The sequence below is a fragment of the Schistocerca gregaria genome, chromosome 3 (genome assembly GCF_023897955.1).
Source record: "Schistocerca gregaria isolate iqSchGreg1 chromosome 3, iqSchGreg1.2, whole genome shotgun sequence".
In the NCBI taxonomy this organism is placed as follows: Eukaryota; Metazoa; Arthropoda; class Insecta; order Orthoptera; family Acrididae; genus Schistocerca; species Schistocerca gregaria.
The window spans coordinates 752,797,739-752,822,255 of NC_064922.1; the positions used below are offsets into that span (position 1 = coordinate 752,797,739).

Genomic DNA, 24,517 nt, shown 5'->3' on the forward strand with positions numbered 1-24,517 from the left:
TTACGGCTGGTAAGAAGCTTGGGCTGTCATCGTCATTTGAAGAAGTTATTGTTGAGCATGGTGACTCAGTAAGAACTGAATAACTGAACTATTTACAGTGTATATTTACCTGGTGGATTACTACAAGACAGTACTGTAAGTGAACTGTGATGGTTAGTATGAATATGAACAGCGTTTGAGCCACACTTAAATATTTGCTGAGTACTTTGTAGACAGTGTTTTATTAGCTTGTGTTTCAAAACTTTACAATTTACCCTGGGTAATTCTGCCACTAAACTCTTGGTTGTTTGCGAATGGCAACCTGATTGTATATGTTAATCTCTCAATACTGAAAAGTAGTTATTGTCCACACAATAGAACATCTAAGGATAATAAAATATGTAAAAAAGTGGAACCAAACTTGTGGTGTTGTGTACTTCTTTCATCAAAATCCATTACATACTGGATAAGATTTCCAGCTGCAAGACAACAGACTGAATTGCTACTGAGAAGGCAACAAAGATTCCAAAAATCAGGTTGGCACCCTTACAACATGCTACACCTGTCTACCATCAGCTCACACCAGCCATTTCATGCTTTGGGATGGTACACTGGGTAATCAGGGGCAGTGAAGTTCACACAACCTATACAGGCAAGCAACAGATGTGGCCTACCCAAACTCTAATGGGGTTCACTTCAGCAAAATCCATTAGGTTCTATTTAAGTAGGGTACCATTTATTGAGCAGTTGACTACTGTATTTCAATTGATACAGTGAATTTGTTTCAAATTATTGTCAATACCATTTCTGTGACTTTTTAATTACTATTAGTGAAGGGAGTGATGGCTACTGCTCTCATACTAAGAAGTCCTCAACTAGAAAAATTGTGCAGACATTTGCATACCGAGCAACAAAAATGCAGAGTAATTTCTCAGACAGACAAAATTTTCTTAAATGAATGAAAAATTTATCAAATATATAACAGATTTTCTAGTACTGATGATAAACTGCAGACAGACTTTGTGGAAGAAAAGTTAGAAAAAGAATTTTGAGACAAAAGTTGAGCATTTACATACCACACACGACATTCTAGTGTGTGTGTGTGTGTGTGTGCGCACACGCCGCAGGAAGGGGGAGGAATTAGTAAATGCAACTGGTAATTTTGATCATGTTGTGAATAAGAATGTTGAAACATTTAGTCTTCAGAAATGAAAGGCAACCACCACAGACGAACAGACAAATATTAAGGAATGTTTACTCCAGGAGCAGCACAGATAAAAGGAAAGAAAGTAACATTGGACTCCTGAATAATACAAAATGGGTGACGTAGTTCTTGTCCAAAGCCATAGATGTAGTATAGAAAGTGAGAAAGTAGTTATAAAAACCTCTGTCCGCTACATGAATGACCCTTTGTAGTTATCAGTATGCCACACCCCAATAGTGTTAGTTGTAATTGCACTTGTTAATGTTTCCAAAGAGGTAGACATATGATAAAAAAGGAAGTGACCCACTGCGGCGAAGATGCTGTGAAATGTGAGTGATGTGACTGTTACTTTTTTTCTTTTTTCTTTAAGTCGTGAGAGAGTGAGAGAGAGAGAAAGAGAGAGAGAGAGAGAGAGAGAGAGAGAGAGAGGAGTGTTGCGTCATGAGTAAGGAAAAGACTCAAACATTTTTATCACTCTTCATATTGTAACTCCTTTGTTAACAACATTGGATTTTGGCTTAATATAAAGAACATGAAGTGAATTACAGTGCCTGTCTATTTATTTGACAAACAGTTCATCTCATTGTATCAAAATACGAGTTTCTTTTATTAGGTGACACAGTCAACAATTAGAAACATCCACGGTGGCTGTATTCGATACGACCATCGCAGCAGAAAGAAGAGTTACTGAGAATTTAATGGCTGCATAGTCAGTGACCATTTACAAATTAAAGTTTAAGCAATTACAGCCCTTGGTCCCAAAATTTAAGTCTTTTGGCCAGGTTTCGACACTTATAAGTGGCTCCATCAGAAATCAAATATTCTAATTGGCCTATAACACAAGTACAAAAATATGGGAAAATTTTTTATACAAAAAGTGTAAGTACTAACAGTACAAGGAAGAAATAGTACTTATATGTCACATAAGATAAATATGAAGGAACAAGGCTTTAGTCAAAAATTTAGAAGAGACTACATGGAAGGCGAGCCACTATGGGCTGCTCATACATATAAAGCCACTGGTAGCAACAAACTGAGGCACCCACATTAGCAACTGCAGGCAGGTGAACATTATACCAAGAGTGCCATCTAGTAGCCGTAAACGTAAGTAGGCTACTTAACATTTAAAATATACACAGATGAATATTAAGATGAACAATATTTACTACATAAACAGCTGAAGTTTTATTTGACAGCAGCAGTCATGGTAACTTTTTGTTTATGTAAAAGCTTAGTACAGTTTGAAGACTGAAAACTGAGTAGTAGTACAAAAAGAAACAGTACTTACATGCCACATATAAAATAAATATCAAGTGATAAAGCTTCAGACACAATTTTAAAGTAGAATGCGTGGAAATCAAGCCACTACAAGCTGCTCGCTTATGTCGTGCTACAGTTAGCATCAGACTGAGGCTCCCACGTAACAACTGGGCAGGTGAACATCCACCAAGGGTGCCATCTAGTAGCCGCAAGTACAAACTGGCTACTTAACATTCAAATAAAGGCAGACGAGTACTATGATGAACATTATTCAGTACATGACGTAAAAGGCAGTATTTTGTTTGACAGCAGCAGATAAGGCAACATTTTCTCTACATCAGAGCTCATAAGTACAGTTTTAATCCTTTAAACACCATTATAGAAAATAAAAAGAGGGCTGAATGACACAGCCTGTAGAAAAATGAGATAACATGAAACACAGCCAATATAAACCATTTAATAAATGAAAAATCATGAGTTGATTTAGATGGAAAAAACATTTTGGTAACTGCATGAGGAAACCCGAGATCGAATGTCAAGTAACGACTTTATATCGTTTAAGAAGCTTTTATAATGTAATTGTAGCTGCTCGTTGAGAATAAGGCTATCATTACAAGAAAGGTGTTTAGATATTTTTGAAGAATTAGAAATCTTTAATGTATGCCCTTTCTTCTTAGTGTGCAAAATGTTGATATTGTGAACAGTAATCAGAAGGTGTTCGGCGAAAGACAAATTTTGGGTACTAGTGCCATTTTTCTTAAAAGATGTTCTTTATATCTGGTTGGAAAGGCACATCCTGTTTGTCCTATGTAGTAAGAAGAGCAGCTGTCACGAAAAATCTCAGACGGCAGAATTTTTCAAAGAGGAACGAGTTGATTTTAAATTATGAACGAAGTTTTTTTCTTTTGGAGAAAGTAATGTTACAGTTGTATTTATTACAAATAAGACGTTGAATCTGATAGGAGATGGTCCCCAAGAAAGGACCAGAAAAATATTTTTTGGGTTCGATTCAATTATAGAGGAGCCGAGCATAGTAACTCTTAACAGTTTTCTTTTTAAGGATGTCATACACTATGCCAGGTTCATATTCATTATTAACTGTTATAGTTTTGAGTAACTTAAGTTCTTCATTGAATTTTTCTTTCGAGAGTGGGATAGAAGTAGCACTATGAATAGCAGAGTGAAAGAAAGTGTTTTTATGAGGTGGTGGGTGCATGGAAGGCGCAGGTACGACCAGGTCTGTCTATGTTTCTTTAGTAGTCAAGCTGCTTCTCACTGTTGTCATATGCTACGAACTTGAGAAAGCTCTACAAGTGTGGCTAATTTGAAGCCATGTGCAAAAAATTTCTAGTCAACATTTTATTTTTATTTATTGTTTTTGTTTACACCTGAAAGAGTTTAACATTTTTCTATACACAAAATAATTTTAATTCTTATATTAAAATTTATGGTCTGCCAGCTATGGAATAAATATTTTATGTAACAGCATAAAAGAAGTGGATTACTTAAGTGTCAAATGTTATTGTCCAAATGTCAACAGAACCCATTTTTGTAACAAAATTAAGGTATGGTCATTGGAGTGTCAAGAGAACCTTTTACTGTAATAAGTGGAAGATGGTGGTCAGTCAGATGTGACAGATCCCTTAAATTACGAGAAGCGAAATGTAGTGTGAGGAAGGCTATGCAAGAGGCGTTCAATGAATTCGAAAGTAAAGTTATATGTACTGACTTGGCAGAAAATCCTAAGAAATTTTGGTCTTATGTCAAGCGGTAGGTGGATCAAAACAAAATGTCCAGACACTCTGTGACCAAACGGTACTGAAACAGAGGATGACAGGCTAAAGGCCAAAATACTAAATGTCTTTTTTCAAAGCTGTTTCACAGAGGAAGACTGCACTGTAGTTCCTTCTCTAGATTGTCGCACAGATGGCAAAATGGTAGATATCGAAATAGATGACAGAGGGATAGAAAAACAGTTAAAATCGCTCAAAAGAGGAAAGGTCGCTGGACCTGGTGGGATAGCAGTTCAATTTTACACAGAGTATGCAAAGAAACTTGCCCTTCTTGTATCGTTGTACCGTATGTCTCTAGAAGAGCGTAGCGTTCCAAAAGATTGGAAAAGGGCATAGGTCATATCCGTTTTCAAGAAGGGACTTCGAACAGATGTGCAGAACTATATCTCTAATGCCTATCAGTTTTAGAATTTTGGAACACGTATTATGTTCGAGAATAATAACTTATCTGGAGACTACAAATCTACTCTGTAGGAATCAGCATGGGTTTCGAAAAAGACGGTCATGTGAAACCTAGCTCGCACTATTCGTCCACGAGACTCAGAGGGCCATAGACACGGGTTCACAGGTAGATGCCGTGTTTCTCGACTTCCGCAAGGCGTTCGATACAGTTTCCCACAGTTGTTTAATGAACAAAGTAAGAGCATATGGACTATCAGACCAATTGTGTGATTGGATTGAAGAGTTCCTACATAACAGAACGCATCATGTCATTCTCAATGGAGAGAAGTCTTTCGAAGTAAGAGTGATTTCAGGTGTGCCGCAGGGGAGTGTCGTATGACCGTTGCTATTCACAATATACATAAATGACCTTGTGGATGACATTGGAAGTTCATCGAGGCTTTTTGCGGATGATGCTGCGGTATATCGAGAGGTTGTAACAATAGAAAATTGTACTGAAATGCAGGAGGATCTGCAACGAGCTGACGCATGGTGCAGGGAATGGCAATTGAATCTCGATGTAGACAAGTGTAATGTGCTGCGAATACATAGAAAGATAGATCCCTTATTTAGCTACAAAATAGCAGGTCAGCAACTGGAAGCAGTTAATTCCACTAATTATCTGGGAGTACGCATTAGGAGTGATTTAAAATGGAATGATCATATAAAGTTGATCATTGGTAAAGCAGATGCCAGACAGATTCATTGAAAGAATCCTAAGGAAATGCAATCCGAAAACAAATGAAGTAGATTACAGTACACTTGTTCGCCCACTGCTTGAATACTGCTCAACAGTGTGGGATCCGTACCAAATAGGGTTGATAGAAGAGCTAGAGAAGATCCAACGGAGAGCAGCGCACTACGTTACAGGATCATTTAGTAATCGCGAAAGCGTTACGGTGATGATGGATAAACTCCATTGGAAGACTCTGCAGGAGAGGACGCTCAGTAGCTCGGTACGAGCTTTTGTTAAAGTTTCGAGAACATACCTTCACCGAAGAGTCAAGAAGTATATTGCTCCCTCCTACGTATACCTCCATGAGAATAAAATCAGAGAGATTGGAGCCCACACAGAAGCATACCGACAATCCTCCTTTCCACGAACAATACGAGACTGGAATAGAAGGGAGAACCGATAGAAGTACTCAAAGTACCCTCCGCCACACACCGTCAGTGTATAACTAGTTTCCGTTATAGCTCAAATAATACATAAATGGGACCAAAGAACTGAGAAAAGATTTCATTTCTACACAGCTGATATCTTACGTATGTTGAAATAGGGTTTTGTATTTTTATAAATGTCTGAGGTACTTGGTGGGCAGCGTGCGACAGAGTATGAGCTTAGTCGCAGTTCAAACCAGAAGTCTGAAGTTTTATGTAATGGAAGTAGTATTTTAATTGACGTAAGAGAAGAACAAGAAATTATTTAATGACTATTGACGTGCAAACTTGTATTAAAATGTTCAAAAGCAAATAAGCAATTGTCGAAGAAACTAGATAACAGATGAAGTCGAAATCCAAATTTAGAAAGGAGAAAAGTTATACAGGATGATTATAATTAACTTTCACTAACTGAGCCAATGTGGACAGGGAACTAAGAACCATATGGGTACCCAACTGTATAGGAATTATGCTCAGACTAGGCACTGCAATATTTGTGTTGTTCTTAGTTTAATGTCATGACTTGCCATAGGGCAGTGGTGCAGGTATGGCGAAATATGGCTGAAATGCACGTATCAGAGTGCATTTACAGTTGCAGTCAGTCAGCATGGGTCTGGACAAGGAGAGCAGCACTTCACTGGTGAATTTCTTTTATTGAAACACCTCCAACAGCATTGCTCCTCCTCATGTGTATTGACGTATGAAAGAAATACGAATAGGTCCTCTTGCTGCATCAGGGTTGAAGAACATGATTCATAACCTCAAAGTAATTGGTGATGTAGGAATTGTTCCTGCAAGAGGCTGATTGCCAACTGCATCACAAATTGCTAAGAAGTTACTGTTGTCATGGCTGACAACATTGGATACATTGGATGCAATGTGGGATCTTCAAGCAATGCACAAGCTGTCATGACAGCTGAATATTCCATTGTCCACTGTATGAAAACTGCTGTGAACACTTGTGATATGGTATCCGTAAAAGCTTCACATTACTTATCTACTTCTGCCATGAAATGCAGACAATCGAGTAGGTATTACTCTCCCATTTCTTGCAAGAGTTGAATTTGATGACGTGGCTTGGAACATTTTGCGGGATGATGAAGCACACTTTACACTCACTGGGGCAGTGAACACACAAACCTGTCATATTTGGGGATCATCACTGCCAAAGAAAGTTCAAGAAGTTGTTCTGCATCGTGAACACATCACTTCATGAATGGTCCATTTTTCTTTGAGGCACTCCGATTCCAAGGAGCAAGGTCTTGCAGAACGAACGGCATATGTTACTGTGCTCTGCTTCATCAACATATAATTCCTGCTCTACGGGGAAGAGATGCTTTCAACTCAACTGTTTTGATGCACAATGGAGCTCCACCTCACGCTGCCTGTGAAGTCACTGTGTTACTCTGTAACACATCTGGAAAAAAAACTGAATCACTGGCTAATCAATCCAAACTGTGTGGCCACCATGATCACCAGATTTGAACACATGCAATTTCTGGCTGTGGAGTCACCAGAAGGACAAGGGATGGGACAATAACACACACACACACACACACACACACACACACACACACACACACACACTGGAGGCTGAAGATGAGCATAATGAAAAATGCCACCAACATCCCACCTGAGATGTTTCAGGCGGCAGCAGAGAAAGAGAGCAATTCCAGGTTGATATGGATGCAAATGGTCATCACTATGAGCTATGTTTGCAACCCAGAATGCATCATATGACCTTACACAATTTTCATGGGAGGGGGGGGGGGGGGGCTCTCACCTAATGAAAGTTTTAATTATAAGCACCCTGTATTTTAAAAGTAAATACTCATCACTTTCATGTCAACTCCAATACTGCACAGACTTCTCCTTTCAATACTAATTTACTCAATGAGCAAAACTGTCAAAATCACTTAGCACATTACCATGAAAGAGGAGAATTTGGAAAGTAAACAGAGATGCACAGAAACATTAAAAAATTAGTAACTGTTTTTATGTGAGAAACAGGCACTTTTACTACAGCAAATGACAAAGACTATACAAAACAAGAATGCAGGGCTGAAGAGAGACTAAGGTTGGTTGGTTTAAAGGAGGGGGAAAAGGGACCAAACTGTGAGGTCACCTGTCCCTTGTATCCGGCTAAACAATTACACAAGGGAAACAAGAAAAGAAAGGCAACGTACAGCACAATACAGAAGAATGGAAGAACCAGAATAACATCAACACTACTGCGTACAAAACAGGAAAAGAAAACCACAGGCATAAGCAATAAACAGGTAGAAAGGATAAAAACAAGAAAGCAGATGCCCGTGGCTGGCCAACCACGAGAATAAAAAGGATAAGCCAGCCACTCTACGATACATTAAAACATCCACCCTAAAAGCATTAGAGTGCAGAATACAAAGGGACAAAGGACATGCACTAAAACGTATGTAGAATGATAAAACCCACGATCACGTATAAAATTTAAATTAGCCGAAGAGGCGTTGTCAGCTAAAATTAATGGCAAGGAGTCCGGTAACTGAAGAGTCCGTCGCAGGGCACCCAAAGGAGGACAGCTCACCAAGATATTGGCCACCGTCAGCAGGGCACCACACCGACACTGAGTTGGCTCAACACGGTGCAGGAGGTAGCCGTGTGTCACCCAAGTGTGGCCAATGCGGAGCCGACAGAACTACAGAGTCCCTACGAGATATCTCCATGGAGGTCTTCCACATATTCATACTCTTCTTAATGGCATGCAGTTTGTTGTGCATACTGAGGTTATTCCATTCCGTCACCCAGAACTGCAAAACCTTGAGGCGTAGCACTGAACGCAGGTCATTTGCAGAGAAGCCAGTCTCTATAAGCAGTTTCCGCATAGCCAGTTTCACGAGCCTGTTGGCAAGTTTGCTGCCTGAGATTCTGAAGTGACCTGGGGTCCAGACAAACACCACTGAATGACTGGACCATTCCAGGGCTTAGATGCACTCCTGGATGGTTGCTACCAAAGAATGACGAGGGTAGCACTGGTCGATAGCTTGTAGGCTGCTCAAGGAGCCAGTACACAGAAGAAATGACTCCCCAGGGGACGAACGGATGTGCTCAAAAGCACGAGATATAGCCACCAGCTCAGCAGAGAAAACACTGTAGCCATTGGGCAAGGAATGATGTTCAACATGTCCTCCATGGACATACACAAGGCCGACATGACCATCAGCCATCGAGCCATTGGTGTAAAAAACTATGGCCTCAGTACATGTCAAGAATTGAGACGAAGTGGCAGTGGAGAGCCACAGGGTTGACTGAGCCCTTTGGGCCATCTGAAAAGTCCAGGTGAAGTCGTGGACAAGGTGTACACCGCGTGGACATGTATTTGAATGGATTTCAAGTATAGGTTGTAAAGTCAAGGACTCCCGTTCAGAAAGAAGGGATTGGATATGAACTGCAATTGGAAGCCCTGATCTGGGCTGCTGATGCAGGAGATTAACCGTCGTGGGTAGGAAAAGGGGATGGTAATTCGGATGCGCAGGAGAACTATGAATGTGTGCATCGGAACTGGCCAGTAGTAGTGCACGCCTAACCTGCAAATGGAGGGACTCCAGCCTCCACCAGAACTTGGTCACTGGACTCGTCCTGAAAGCTCCCGTACTAGGCGAACTCGACGGTGGAGCACTGGGCCGAGTAAACGCAACGCTGAGGGTGCTGCCAAACCAAATAACAGACAAGAGCTTTGTAGAGCTGCAGCAGCATAGAGTGTTCTGCACCCCAGTTGGTGTTGGTCAGGCAGCGGAGTGCAATGAGGTACTGCCAGCACTTCTGCTTAAGCTGACAAAGGTGAGGAAGCCAAGCCAATCAGGCTTTAAAAACCAGTCCTAAAAATCAGTATGACTCCACTAAAGTGAGTGGACTGTCTTTCAGGTAAAGTTCTGGTTCCAGATGAATGCCAACGGAAGTGCATAACACACGACTTGCGATCGAAAAGTGGAAACCGTGGGCTAGAGCCCATGACTGTAGCTTGTGGACAGCTCACTGTAGGTGTCACTCAGCAACACCAGTAATGGTGGAGCAGTACGAATTGCAGAAGTCGTATGCATACAGAGAAGGTGACACGGACGGTCCTACAGCTACTGCTAGACCATTAATGGCCACTAAAAATAGAGACACAACACAGAGCTCAGCGAGACCCCATTCTTCTGGATATGGGGGGGGGGGGGGGGGGGGGGGGATAGCTATGGGAGGCACCAACTTGGACACAGAAAGTACGAAGTGACAGAAAATTTTGGATAAAAATCGGAAGCGGACCTCTGAGCCCCCTCTCGTATAATGTGGCAAGGATATGATCTCACCATGTGATGTCATACACTTTTCGTAAATAAAAAAAAGACGGCAACCAGGTGTTGGTGTCTGGAAAAGGCTGTTTGGATGGTAGACTCGAGGAGGACAAGATTATTAGTAGTAGAGCGACCATGGCGGAAGCCACCCTGACATGGAGCCAGTAGGCCACGTGACTCCAGGACCCAACCCAACTGCCGACACACCACACATTCCAGCAGCTCGTAAGCTGCTGGAACATTGGCGAGGCTGATGGGCCGATAGCTATCAACATCAAGTGGATTCTTACCGGGTTTGAGCACTGGATTGATGGTGCCCTCCCACCATTGCAATGGAAAGACGCCAGTTCATCAGATCCGGTTGAAGATGATAAGCACATGTCGCTTGTAGTTAGACGAGAGATGTTATCATCTGACTGTGGATCCTATCTGGCCCAGGAGCAGTGTAAGGGCAATGTCCAAGGGCACTGAGGAGCTCCCACTCTAAAAATGGGGCGTTACAGGATTCACTGTGCTGTGTAGTGAATTAGAGGACTCTCCCTTCCAGCCACCATTAGACAGCACGAAAAGCTGGGGAGAAATTCTCCGATGAAGAGGCTCGAGCAAAGTGCTCAGCAAAGCTCTCGGTAACTGCAATTACGTCAGTAGATAACACTCCATTATGTTAACACCAGGAACACCTATTGGGTGTCCGAAAACACATTTGGTCCTTGCCCAGACTTGGGAAGGTGATGTATGGCACCCAATGGTCACGACGTATCTCTCCCAACACTCCTGCTTCCGCCGTTTGGTAAGTTGGCGAACACAGGCATGGAGCCGTCTAAAGGCTATTAGGTGCTCCAAGGAATGGTGCCGCTTATGTCACTGTAGAGCTTGCTGACACTCCTTAACTGCTTACGTGACTTGGCGACCACCAAGTGACTGCCTTTCGCCAGGGGTGCCCTAAAGAGCGAGGTATCGCGTTTCTTGTGGCAGAAGGGATTGTTGTAGGCACCTGCTCAACCATCACATTGATGTTCCTGTGTGGGAGAGATTCAATGGTGACAGCAGAGGCGAAAGTTTCCCAGTCTGCCTTGTTTAAAGCCCATCTGGGCAGGCATCCGTGTGCCTGACAGCGGAGCAGTGACAGGAAGATGGGGAAGTGGTCACTACCACACCGGTCATCATGTGCTCTCCAGTGGATAGATGGAAGAAGTACCAGGCGGCAAATTGATAAATCAATGGCCAATTAACTACCAAGAGCCACACTGAAATGTGTGGCAGCCACAGTAATTAAGAGGCAGAGGTCAAACTGAGACAGTGAAGTTTTGACATCTGTGTCTGCCAGTAAGCAAGGTACCAGAAATCCAGAGATTTATCAACTGATTAATGAGTAAGATATACGTTGCAGTCAGTTATTTCCTGTGTCGTCCTTATTCTGACAGCCACAGCTTCAAGAGGAGTTTGAAGAGGCATAGTTTCACTACAGAGCGAGCTTAGGACATAAACACAAACTCCACCAAACTCTGAATTATAGTCACTACGGTCCCTGTAATATCCCTTAGCTGCGCAGGGCAGGTGTCCACATTGCCGAGAACCAAGTTTCCTGGAGGACAATGCAGAAAGCAGGTGTAAAGCTTAACAGTTGCTGTAGCTCAGCCAGGCAGCGGAAAAAACTGCCGCAAATCCACTGGAGGATGACGTTATGAGACTGGGAAGGCATGGAACATTTAATGAGGCAGTTTACACATCAAGGTCACCTGCTGCCACCAACTTATTGCCTGAGCAGTCTATATCCATTGTGTCAGAGTCCGGTGAGATCTAGGTCCTCGGCAGAACCTAGAATCTCCACCTCATCTGCAGACACAGAGCTTGTGGAAAGTGGTGGTGTGAATGCCACTGCAATTCCTTGGTCTGGGGGATATTTTTTTTTGATGTCTCTCGCTGCTTCTTGGGTTTCCCTGGCTGAGAGGACTTCACTGGCTCAGTCTCTAGAACCGAGGACGAGCGTGATGTCCTACGACCAGATGCTTTTGGGCTCTTCAGCAACTGACAGGTGTCATCTTTCCAACTAGCAGAAACCTGGGAAAGCAAGTGACCCAAGGGATCCCTTCCTAGCGATAGGAAACAAACAAGACTTACACTTCTTCGGTGCAGGAATGGGGACTGATGTCCCCAATGCTTATGGGGTGGGGCGAGGGGGGGGGGGGCGGCGTTGCTTCTAAAATAGGTGGTGAGGAGCAACAGGGAGGGAAGTGCCCCCCTCCCACCATGAAGTGGGCAGATGTAGTCTTCCGGCTCAGACAGGTGACGGGGGTTGGTGGAGCTGATGGGGCTAGAACTGTTGTAGTGGCAGCGTAAGACAATGTCATACATACAGGATGTAGGTGTTTAAATTTCCTCTTAGCCTCATTGTAGGTCAGTTGGTTCAGGGTCTTGTACTCCATGATTTTCCTTTCTTTCTGGAGAATCTTGAAGTCAGGCGAGCAAGGTGAATGGTGTCCTCCGCAGTTGACACAGATGGGAGCCGGGGCACATGGAGAATTGGGACGTAATGGGGGGTCCGTAATTTCGACATGTGATGCTGGAAGTACAGCGGGAAAGCATATGGTCGAACTTTCAGCATTTAAAGCACCACATTGGGGGAGGGATATAGGGCTTTACATCACAGCAGTAGACTACCACCTTGACCTTCTCAGAAAATGTATCACCTTCAAAGGCCAAAATGAAAGCCCAGGTGGCAACTTATCCTTCAGACCCCGGTGGGCATTCCGAACAAAATGTACATCTCGCCACTCTAAATTGGAGCGCAGCTCCTCACCCCACTGCTAAAGAAGGTCCTTGTGAAATATGATACCCTAGACCATATTTAACCTCTTATAGGGCATGATGGTTACAGAAACATCCCTCAGCATGTCACAAGTGAGTAACGCCTGTGACTGGGCACAGGATTTATTATTATTATTATTATTATTATTATTATTAAGACTGACCCAGATTTCATTTTGGTTAAGCCCTCCACTGCCACAAACTTGTCCTCCAAATGCTCACCTAAAAAACTGAGTCTTCATCATCATGAAAAATTCCCCATCAGCTCTCAAACATACAAGGTACCGGGTCAAATAAGAGCTGCTGCCATCTTTAGCCTGACGTTCCTCCCATAGTGCGGTCAGGGATGGAAACGATTTGGGGTTGTACTTCTGTGCACTGAATTGTGCCTGTGAACGCTTAAAGACTGCTGGTGCTTGACCACCAGCAACATATGATGTACTATATTTCATCACGTGTCATCCATCCTGATGCCAACCAGGGATTCTCCCCACAGGCGTCACCCAGCCGCAAAGGCCACCTGGCAGGATGGTCATTGCCGGGAGTCCCAATGCCTCCAGAGTGATGTGCATCTACTCCTCGGCATACATGGGGAGTTAACGGCGCAGGCATCAGCAGACCAATCCCTGTGTGGTCAGGGGGTTACAGCCAACAGGGTACGTGGCCACCCCACCACAACGGACTAGTTACCGTACTGGATATCAGGAGCAACCATGCAAAGTAGTCCATCATCATCATCATCATCATCATCAGCAGCAGCATAGAAAACAATACTGCACAGTTGATGGAAAGATACGCACCCAGGAGGGTGACCTCGCCCAACAGTTGGAGAATGAGCAGAAGTGCAGATCCATGCCAATGAAGGATGGGCACGATGGACACAATGCACTATGAAAGGTGCCCTTCCCCAAGTGGCTCGCTCTTCGCGAAAATTTTGAAAAAAATGGAGGTCAAACCCTACAGGGGACCATCACATAAACGCCAAAACATTTGAGACTCCTTTTAGTTGCCTCTTACGACAGGCAGGAATACCTCAGGTCTAGTCTAACCCCCGGACCCCACAGTGAGGGGGCTAAAGGAATCTCACTATTTTTAGCCTGTAATACAAACATGGAAACTAAGTGGCCCAATACAGAATATTAACAACTAATCAAAAATTGAGTACAGCAGTAAACTTTATATTTATTACATAAAAAATACCCAATGGAAGATCAGTAATAAAAGTTACTCACAGTGAATTTATTTATTGCTTTTCCTAGGGCTTCAATGGTCTCTATGTCTAGATGATTTGTTGGTTCATCAAGCACCAAGAAGTTTGGATTTCCCATACACATCCTGGAAAATGCTACTCGTGACTTTTGTCCTCCAGAGAGACTTCCAACTGTCTGGAGGGCCATGTCTCCAGTAATACCAAAACTTCCCAGCTGCCGCCTGTACTCCTCTATGGGTTTACCTAAGAACAACAAAAATTTTGCAATAAAATAATGCAAAAATTCCATATCTAAAATTACACATTTTCCTTCATCTGCAGGCATACACATAAGCATGGCTGCAGCAAATGTTACAATAGTCAGGGATTGAACCAACAACATAGAACACATTCAGTGTCTGTAACAATACTTCTCCCCACCCATAATACTAAATATAATGAACCATTCCATAACTGTAAGACACGAATTTAAGAAAATATATCAAGCACCTGGATAAGAAGACTGGAGTAATTCCACTGATGAGACATTCATTTCCAACTGATCCACATGATGTTGACTAAAATAGCCAAATTTCAAATTCCGATGAACGTGCCGCATTCCCTTTGTGGGTGTCAGCATGCCCATTATGATTTTAAGCAGAGTCGTTTTACCGGCTCCATTGTCACCAACCTAAACATAATGCTAACATCTTCAAATAATCATGTAACTTTAAATATAAGTATGCATGTTTGTACTGTACTATAATTATAAGTAATACTACTGTTTTTATGATTTGTTAAAAGTAATGGAGCAACTTTTCAGTTTGGGCACATATGACAACGAACAGAAAGAATTAAAAAACATTGTGGCTGGGAGCTACATATCTACGACAACATGGTTGTCTTAACATCTGAGCATTCCCACTATCATGTTTATGAATAATGAAATTATCCACAAATTACTTCAGTAAGATTCCCAAAACCCAAACATTAATTTTAAAATATTATTTTCTACACCAAATAGAACTGTACAGTTGTTAGTTATTTAATTAAAATAGGACATACTATGCAAATTCTGGAGTCTAATGTAGCACCAAGGTTGACATCAGTGAAAATTGGCATCTCAGACATGTATCCGAAAGATACTTCATTAATCTGTAGAATTGGTGGTGACAGTGGTTCAGCATCAGGAAATTTCAGAACAACTTCAATTTCTTTCTCTATGGGTTTGAGTTCTGGCCTGAAAAGCATAGTCAAGATATTAATTTCTGTTATGCCCCATTAACAATTTTGAAATGTTTGGGAAAACATAAAAACATCTTCCAAGACAAACATAATTAAGAAAAGGAATCAATCTGCAGTTAACAACGTGTTTCAACTGTGTGACAAAAGAAGGCTGCTTAATATGTGAAATATTTACATCTATCTCCAAGTTAAGAAAGACACCATTGTCAAGGCAGTTCTGTAAATTATCATCATACTAAGATTTTAATATTATTACGAAATGGAAAGCTGCTACTCACCATATAGCAGAGATGCTGGGTCACAGATAGGCACAACAAAGAGACTGTCACAAATAAATCTTTCGGCCAGTAAGGCCTTTGTCAACAACAAACAAAACAAACACACGAAAGCGTACGCGCAGATGCAACTCGCACACACAACTGCAGTCTCAGGCAACTGAAACTACACTGTTAGCAGCAACACCAGTGCATGATAGGAGTGGCGACTAGGTGGGGTAAGGAGGAGGCTGGAGCAGGGAGGGGGAGGGATAGTATGGTAGGGGTGGTGAACACTGAAGTACTGCACGTTGATGGAGGGCAGGGGAGAGGTGGAGGGGCAGGGCGGGAGTGATTAACGGAGAAGGAGAGAAGTATAAAGACCAGGTGTGATGGTGGAATTGCAGCTGTGTATTGCTGGAATGGGAAGGGGAAGAGGCTGGAAGGTTGAGGCCAGGAGAGTTACGAGAACATAGGATGTATAGTAGGGAAAGTTCCCACCTACACAATTCAGAAAAGCTGGTGTTGGTGGGAAGGATCCATACAGCACATACTGTGAAGCATGTCATTGAAATTAAGGATGTCATGTTTGGCAGCGAGTTCAGCAACAGGCTGGTCCACTTGTTTCTTGGCCACAGTTTGTCGGTGGCCATTCATGTAGACAGACAGCTTGTTGGTTGTCATGCCTCAATAGAATGCAGCACAGTGGTTGCAGCTTAGCTTGTAGATCACATGACTGGTTTCACAGGTAGCCCTGCCTTTGATGGGACAGGTGATGTTTGTGATGGACTGAAGTAGGTGGTGGTGGTGGGAGGATGTATGGGACAGGTCTTGCATCTAGGTCTATTACACGGGTATGAGCCATGAGGTAAGGGATTGGGAGCAGGGATTGTGTAAGGATGGACGAGTGTATTGTGTAGGTTCGGTGGACGGTGGACTACCACTACGGAAGGGGTGGGCAGGACATTTCCCGTTTCAGGACACGGCGAGAGGTAGTCGAAACCCTGGCGGAGAGTGTAATTCAGTTGCTCCAGTAGTGGGTGGTACTGAGTTATGAGGGGAATGCCCCTCTGTGGCCTGCACTTCACTGTCCACCACCCCTACCACACTATCCCTCTCCCTCCCTGCCCCGGCCTCCTCCTTACCTCCACCCAGTCCACTCCCATCATTCAAGGGTGCTGCTGCTCGCAGTGTGGTTTCAGTCGCCTGAACTGCACTCGTGTAGCTTCTCTGCTATATGTTGAGTAGCAACTTTCCTTTTGATAATAGTGTGAAGTTCCATTCTGGATTTTCCACTGCTTTATTTAGGCTTTTAATATCTGTGACATTTTCTGCGTAATAGCTTCAGGGGTATTAAGTTCTTGCTCTGAGGTGAAAAATATTTTTGTCAAACTTTCTGCACCTGTCAACCAAAGATGTACAGAGATTTCAACCCATCTCTGCAATATCCTAATTCACCAACAACAGAATCCACAATAATTTTTTAACATAGGTCATGCATCTGGAAACTACTTTGTGCCAAGCATGTCAAATGTGTCCCCTCCCCCTTTGAAAATTATTTCAACCCTGTCAATTAGAGTACCCTCAAAATAATTGCATAATCTATGTGTAATTGTCATCAATGTGCCTTTCATAGAGGGTGGCTTTAAAGCAACTAACAATTAGAATTAAGAATGAGATTTTCACTCTGCAGCAGAGTGTGCGCTGATATGAAACTTCCTGGCAGATTAAAACTGTGTGAACTGTGTGCCCGACCGAGACTCGAACTCAGGAGCTTTGCCTTCTGCAGGCAAGTGCTCTACCAGGAGTGCTCTTTCAGGAGCGCTAGTTCTGCAAGGTCCGCAGGAGAACCTCTGTAAAGTTTTGAAGGTAGGAGACGAGATACTGGCAGAAGTAAAGCTGTGAGTACCGGGCGTGAGTCTTGCTTCGGTAGCTCAGATGGTAGAGCACTTGCCCGCGAAAGGGAAAGGTCCCGAGTTCGAGTCTTGGTCGGGCACACAGTTTTAATCTGCCAGGAAGTTTCAACAATTTTCAGGTAGACAAACTTTCGAAATTACAGTAGTTACAATTGTCAACAACAGATGGCGCTGCGGTCTGGGAAACTCTATAGTATGATATTTTCCACATATCCACCATGCATAGCAATAATATGGCGTAGTCTCTGAATTATCCGAAACCTTTGACAACGTGTCTGGCGGAATGGCTTCACATGCAGATGAGATGTACTGTTTCAGCTGTTTAATTGTTTCTGGATTCTGGCGGTACACCTGGTCTTTAAAGTGCCCCACAGAAATAAGTCACAGGGGTTCATGTCTGGCGAATAGGGAGGCCAATCCACGCCGCCTCCTGTATGTTTCGGATAGCCCAAAGCAATCACACGATCATCGAAATATTCATTCAGGAAATTAAAGACGTCGGCCGTGCGATGTGGCCGGGCACCATCTTGCATAAACCACGAGGTGTTCGCAGTGTCGTCTAAGGCAGTTTGTACTGCCACAAATTCACGAAGAATGTCCAGATAGCGTGATGCAGTAATTGTTTCGAATCTGAAAAATGGGCCAATGATTCCTTTGGAAGAAATGGCGGCCCAGACCAGTACTTTTTGAGGATGCAGGTACGATGGGACTGCAACATGGGGCTTTTCGGTTCCCCATATGCGTCAGTTCTGTTTATTGACAAAGCCGTCCAGGTAAAAATACGCTTCATCAGTAAACCAAATGCTGCCCACATGCATATCGCCGTCATCAATCCTGTGCACTATATCGTTAGCGAATGTCTCTCGTGCAGCAATGGTAGCGGCGCTGAGGGGTTGCCGCGTTTGAATTTTGTATGGATAGAGGTGTAAACTCTGGCGCATGAGATGATACGTGGACGTTGGCGTCATTTAGACCGCAGCTGCAACACGGCGAACGGAAACCCGAGGCCGCTGTTGGATCACCTGCTGCACTAGCTGCGCGTTGCCCTCTGTGGTTGCTGTATGCAGTCGCCCTACCTTTCCAGCCCGTTCATCCGACACGTTCCCAGTGCGTTGAAATTTTTTCAAACAGATCCTTTATTGTATCGCTTTTCGGTCATTTGGTTACATTAAACCTCGATTGAAAACTTCGTCTTGTTGCAACAACACTGTGTTCTAGGCAGTGGAATTCAAACACCAGAAAAATCCTCTGTTCTAAGGAATAAACCATGTTGTCCACAGCACACTTGCACATTGTGAACAGCACACAATTACAGCAGAAAGACGACGTACAGAATGGCGCACCCACAGACTGCGTTGTCTTCTATATCTCTTACATCACTTGCAGCGCCATCTGTTGTTGAAAATTGTAACTACTGTAATTTCAAAAGTTTGTCCGCCTGAAAATGTACTGTTGTCCCAAGCATATTGCAACAAACAGGTATTTCTATCACTGCTCGTTTAGTTTTTATTGCTGTTTCAAATATACCGGTCATTTTTGAAACACCCTGTATATTGCCATAGTCCATTACAACTAAACCTTTTTTGGTCTGTTTCTTCTTCTTCTTCTTCTTCTACATATATCCAACCTCAAATCTCAAAAGTTCTCTTCCTCAAACCTTTTTTTGGCCCAACACTGACACTATATTCCCTTCAAGCAGTTTTCATGGTAGCTATCACTCAAACTTTTTTACAGTCTTAAGTGACAGCATTACTGATAAACAGCTACTGAATTGATGATAGGCACGCACAAGACACAGAAAACTTGCTCACTTTCTGAGTGGTGGGAAGAATCTTTGGTAGGATATCCTTCATTTCAGGGTATGATCTGATAATCACAACCTTGGCAGAGGATATGGTTGTCATTCCAATCCAGGGTGATGGGATGGGTGGGCACTCCTTTGTACCTTATTCTTAGGAACGTCAGATTATTGGGGATATGTGTTGATATGGCATGGGAAATCTGCTCGAGGACTAGGTTTTGGGGTAGTCCTTATCTGTGAAGACCCTCATGAGACGTACTGGGCAGTAGAGTTTTCGTCACTGTAGATACTCCACGAACAGGCGGCCACGTTCTACGGGAGAGATTTTTGTGTGTGGAAGGAATAATAGCTGATGAAACGTACGTACTACTGGTGGTTAGTGGGTTTAATACGGATAGGGGTGTGGATGGAGCCATCAGACATATGGAGCTCTACATCCATGAAGGGGCACACTGGATTGGAGAGGATCAGGTCAAGTGGATGGGAGGGAAGGTGTTGAGATTGTTAAAGAATGAGGAAGTATTTACATTCTACCAGGCTTTCCCTAGTATAGATGAACAATTTTTCTATTAGATGATCAGAGACAAAGAGTTGTAATAAAAGAGTGATGTAATTTTAGGGGTACATACCCCACTTGGTACAAACAGAAGTCTCTCTCTCTCTCTCTCTCTCTCTCTCTCTCTCTCTCTCTCTCTCGCTCGCGTGTTTTTCCATCCGTCTGACTTTTAAGACTGCTTTCTCTTATGAATGGGTAGAGGTGCCAAGTTGAAATTTCAGTCACATAATAAGGTATATCGTTCTTTAGCAGTGTGAAAAATTTAAGCTTTTAAGTCCATCCAATCAAAAGATACGGCAATCTGTATCACGCATTCCATTACCCACAAACTCTCTCATCAAAACCTATAGAGTTACCACTGACCTATAATAATAAAATTTGGCAAGAAGCAAGGCTTCAGAGAACTAGTGAAGGAAAAATTCAAAAATTTTTAATTTGTAAGTATACCACATACATATTTTTTTGCCACTTATTGTCTGCCTGCCTGTCACGGCCCCTTGTCCTGAGGAACAGTTAGAGATATCAAATTCACTCATCAAAATTCATAAATGAATTATCTACATAAATATTGGGCCTGGTGATCTAGTGGTAAAGCAATTGGATGGGAATCAAAAGGTCTTCGGATCGAAATATGTCAGATCATGGATTTTTCAGTCTGTTTTCAGCTAGCTTTCTCCTCTCAATATTGTGAAGAGTCACCAAAAATGTTAAATTTTAGGTCTCCTTGCACTGCTTCCATAACTGGGGTAGGTTAGGACATGTAAGTTGCCAAAGTGGCATCCAACAAATATTTACAAGAGGCCACTGAGCTACACGAAAGAATCATGAATATACATAATTAAGTTCATACGGAACCTCCTATCAGCACTTCTCTCTTCTTTTTTTAAAATTATATGGCTGTAAGTGAATGTTCTTATCATAAGTTAAATAAAACCTGAAGCTAGACTCCCCTTGCTGGCCGGAGTGGCCGTGCGGTTCTAGGCACTACAGTCTGGAACCGAGCGACCGCTACGGTCGCAGGTTAGTTAGGTTTAATTAGTTCTAAGTTTTAGGCGACTCATGACCTCAGAACTCAAGTCGCATAATGCTCAGAGCCATAGACTCTCTTGCCACTGCAACCCCCCCCCCCCCCCCCCAAAAAAAAAATAGTGCAACCAGCTGAGTCATTTTGACAACACACAGAGCAGATGTGTTTTACCACCGTTATAAGGCAATGGGCAGCCTAGTTTATATTGTTGCCTGAGGATTCAGTAATTATTTAAACATGTGGGCTTTTTATTCGTTAAGATATAATACACAAGTGTGTTGTCATCTTCACTCAGAAAACTGGTTTCACACAGCTCTACACTATTCTGTCCTGCAGAAACTCCACCTATGCATAGCTGCTCCAACTCACATGAAACTCATTTGTTTACTATAGTAAATACTTAGTATCTGTACAAGTGTTTGCCTAACAATTCCCTCCATTACCAATCTGACCACTGCATAATGCTACAGGATGTGCTCTGTATCAACCTATTCCTTCTTTTAACGAAGACCTAACATACACTTCTTTTCTCACTAAGTCAATTCAGTATCTGTTCATCAGTTGCACTTCAAATATTTTTAGGAAAGATTTTCAAACACAAACTTACATTACATGTTAACAGATTTCTCTTTCTCAGAAATTTTGTTTTGCTTTGCTTGCAATTGCTTATATCCTTTTTCTTTCACCTTAGTTAATTGTTTAGCTGCCCAAACAGCAGAACTCCTACTATTATGACAGTTTCAATTAGTCACTGTTGATAGTTGTCTATTTTTTGTTATGTGCAGTACTCATTCGTGAAAGTAGTTTGCTATGCAACGGGCTGCAAATGTTGAATTTATTTGAACTGGAAATTACTAATCACAATTAATACAGAAATGAGGCTGCTAACATACAATGAGGAGGTAAGTATAATAAATATGCATTCCTTTTGGTCTTACCCAAGAGAGTACAGTAACAGCTGGGTAAAATACATACAAGTGATGTGTGGACAGAGAGACTAATGAATTTCTACCAGAATCAGGGCTGCGTGTCATGATCAAACAGAATATACTTTAATACAAAACTGCAAAATTAATACACATCCATAAAGAACAGAAAATAAGGCTTCCTTTTATGTAAGCTGGGAAGACTAATAGTCTATGATGTGAAAGCACAGTATACGAAATAACTGAAAGACAATGTAAACAGGCTGCATTTAGGAATAAAAGTATTTACATTTAACAATAACAATTATTTCTAACCTGTGTGTTGATACTGCCTGATATTAGACAAAAAACATGAGCTTCAGCACAGTTTACTATAAACTATTTTTCCTGACATTGCAAGACACCCATGGGACTTTAAACAGTAGTTACTTCTCCCAAAAGCTTGACCTGATGCTATCACCCTTTGTGATTTTTGATAACACAGTATAAAAATAGGGTACAGTGGATCAAGTATGAGTATAGAGCTGTTTCTTGGTACATTTTTTCGAGGTTGATGTGATTATCAATGCTTCACAAACCTTCTCATACTTTGAGACTGTCCACACCACTCCAACGACATTTTGATCATAGTGTTACAGATGGAGACAATTCATGTATTGAGGCCTCTCTCCTTTCAAGGTGGTGACCTGACCATGAATAAATGCATAATGCTGAAGTGCAGAAACTATTGGATGAGGTTCAGTGTGTAATACAACCAAACACAAAAAGCATAGATACACATCATTTGGAAAGACCTTGTTAACCCAAGGAAAAAAGTTTTTTTCTATGAGGGTACCAACATTTTCGGCAGAGGAGTACACTGCACAAGGTACTTAAGAGTGCATAAAAACACTAAAAATTCCAGATATCAACCATCACCACCACCACCACCACCACCACCACCACCACCACCACAATCCCCCCAATACCTAAAGATTATCCAAAATGCAGTCCTTGCAGCAACAAGGCTTAGTTACTTTGAGGTTTCTTTGCTCACTGGATGCTTTTAAAACATCACTGGATGTTCTGCCTGTAAAGGGGTCATTATTGACCTCCTCCAAATCCACATTTCAATCATTTGTAAGTTATTTCTGTCCATCTTCACCGGTGTTCAGTTTTCACAGCCATACAGCAGTGTGCACTTGAGGCGAACAACTGATAAATCGTGTTTTTTTTATTTTCTATAATAAATTTCTTTACTGATCATTATTTTCTTTCCCTGACAGCATGCATTTTTGCTGTTGTCTTCGGCAATTAACATGCCTAAATAACCCTGTTCTTTAATAATTCTATTTATTTTGATTATGATGTCAACTGTTTTCATTTTTTTGTTTATTATTATAATTTTGGTCTTCTGCATATTAACATTTACCTTCACAATTGTTGCCAATTTAGAAAGTTTTTTCTGCATATACAAGAAATGTACATACCTCCTTCATCTCCTGTTTGCAATGATTATGTTATGTAAACTTTTTGGTTTTAAATTTGTTTGGCAGAAAATGTAACTTACTTACTTACTATACAACAATGACATTTTGTGACCAATTTACAACAGGAAGCATTATCAATTTTCAGTACCACAATACAGCAAAACCACTGCTCAGTTTGCACTCTTAAGTATTTTTACTATCTTTACACACACCTGTAAGTTCTATTATTAATTCGCTCAACTATCAACAGTTCAAACCACAACATAAGCTCTTGGCTTCCTCACATGCTGCTGCAAGAAACCACAAATGTCTTTTACTACGAACAAGCATGTAGAAGATGCCATCCATCTGACAATGCTGGCTGACCATCAAAACATTTAGTGGATAAAATAATACTTTAAAACTGATGCAGAATTATACATTTTTTAAAAATGTCACTGCCTGCTTCACACACAGACCAAGGTGAAGGAGATTTTGCAATGTGTTCTTTCATTTAAAAAAAAAAAAAAAAAAAAAAAAAAAAAAAAAAAAAAAAAAAAAAAAAAAAAAACACCCTAACACAGTGATCAATAATTTGTACTAACTGGTTAATTTTAAAAGGCTTAAAGTTCTTGAGCACTTTTTTATAGCTTTGTTCACATTCTGTGTAACTGTCTTGTTCCATCACATGCCAAAAGATGGTACGATCAGCAGATGAACAGTTCCTGCAGGTACATGCAATCTGAGTCTAAAGATATTTGGAGAATAGGTTCAGTAAGTTCATTTGTAAATTTGAGAGATGCAAAAAGTAAAATAAATGAGAGGTACTGCAACACTTTCCTACTGTTCCTTCACGCAAAGTGAACAGTGATAACATTACAAAACGGAAAATTAAATAACACATGAAAAAATGTCGATAAAAAAAGAGTGGGAGCAATAGGAACAAAAAATGAACTAAAGACAGAAAAACTGCATTTTACAGTGTAACAAACAGGTAACAGACTCATAATACTGTGGGAATGAAAGATTAATTCCCAAGGGTAGCTAACTGGAGAGAGCAAGATCAGGAAACGATGGAATGGGTACTAATAGAAACCAGCAAATGCATGAGAGGGAGAAAATGATCATATTTGATGAATATAGCTGCAAGAGACAGCACTTTTGTGATCTTTGAGACAATGTATGGTTCCTTC

At 41.7% G+C, this 24,517-nt stretch overlaps 1 protein-coding gene across 1 annotated transcript in view; it reads right to left on the reverse strand.

The window, feature by feature from the left end:
- The window catches only part of LOC126353923 (ATP-binding cassette sub-family F member 3), a 93,712-nt gene that overhangs the window by 20,123 nt on the left and 49,072 nt on the right, over positions 1–24,517 (reverse strand). Inside the window, exons 10-12 of the mRNA XM_050003166.1 lie at positions 15,217–15,391; positions 14,662–14,842; positions 14,195–14,415 (exon numbers count right to left, since the gene is read on the reverse strand). Coding sequence (XP_049859123.1) covers positions 14,195–14,415; positions 14,662–14,842; positions 15,217–15,391 — 577 coding nt within the window. The remainder of the gene's footprint in view (positions 1–14,194; positions 14,416–14,661; positions 14,843–15,216; positions 15,392–24,517) is intronic.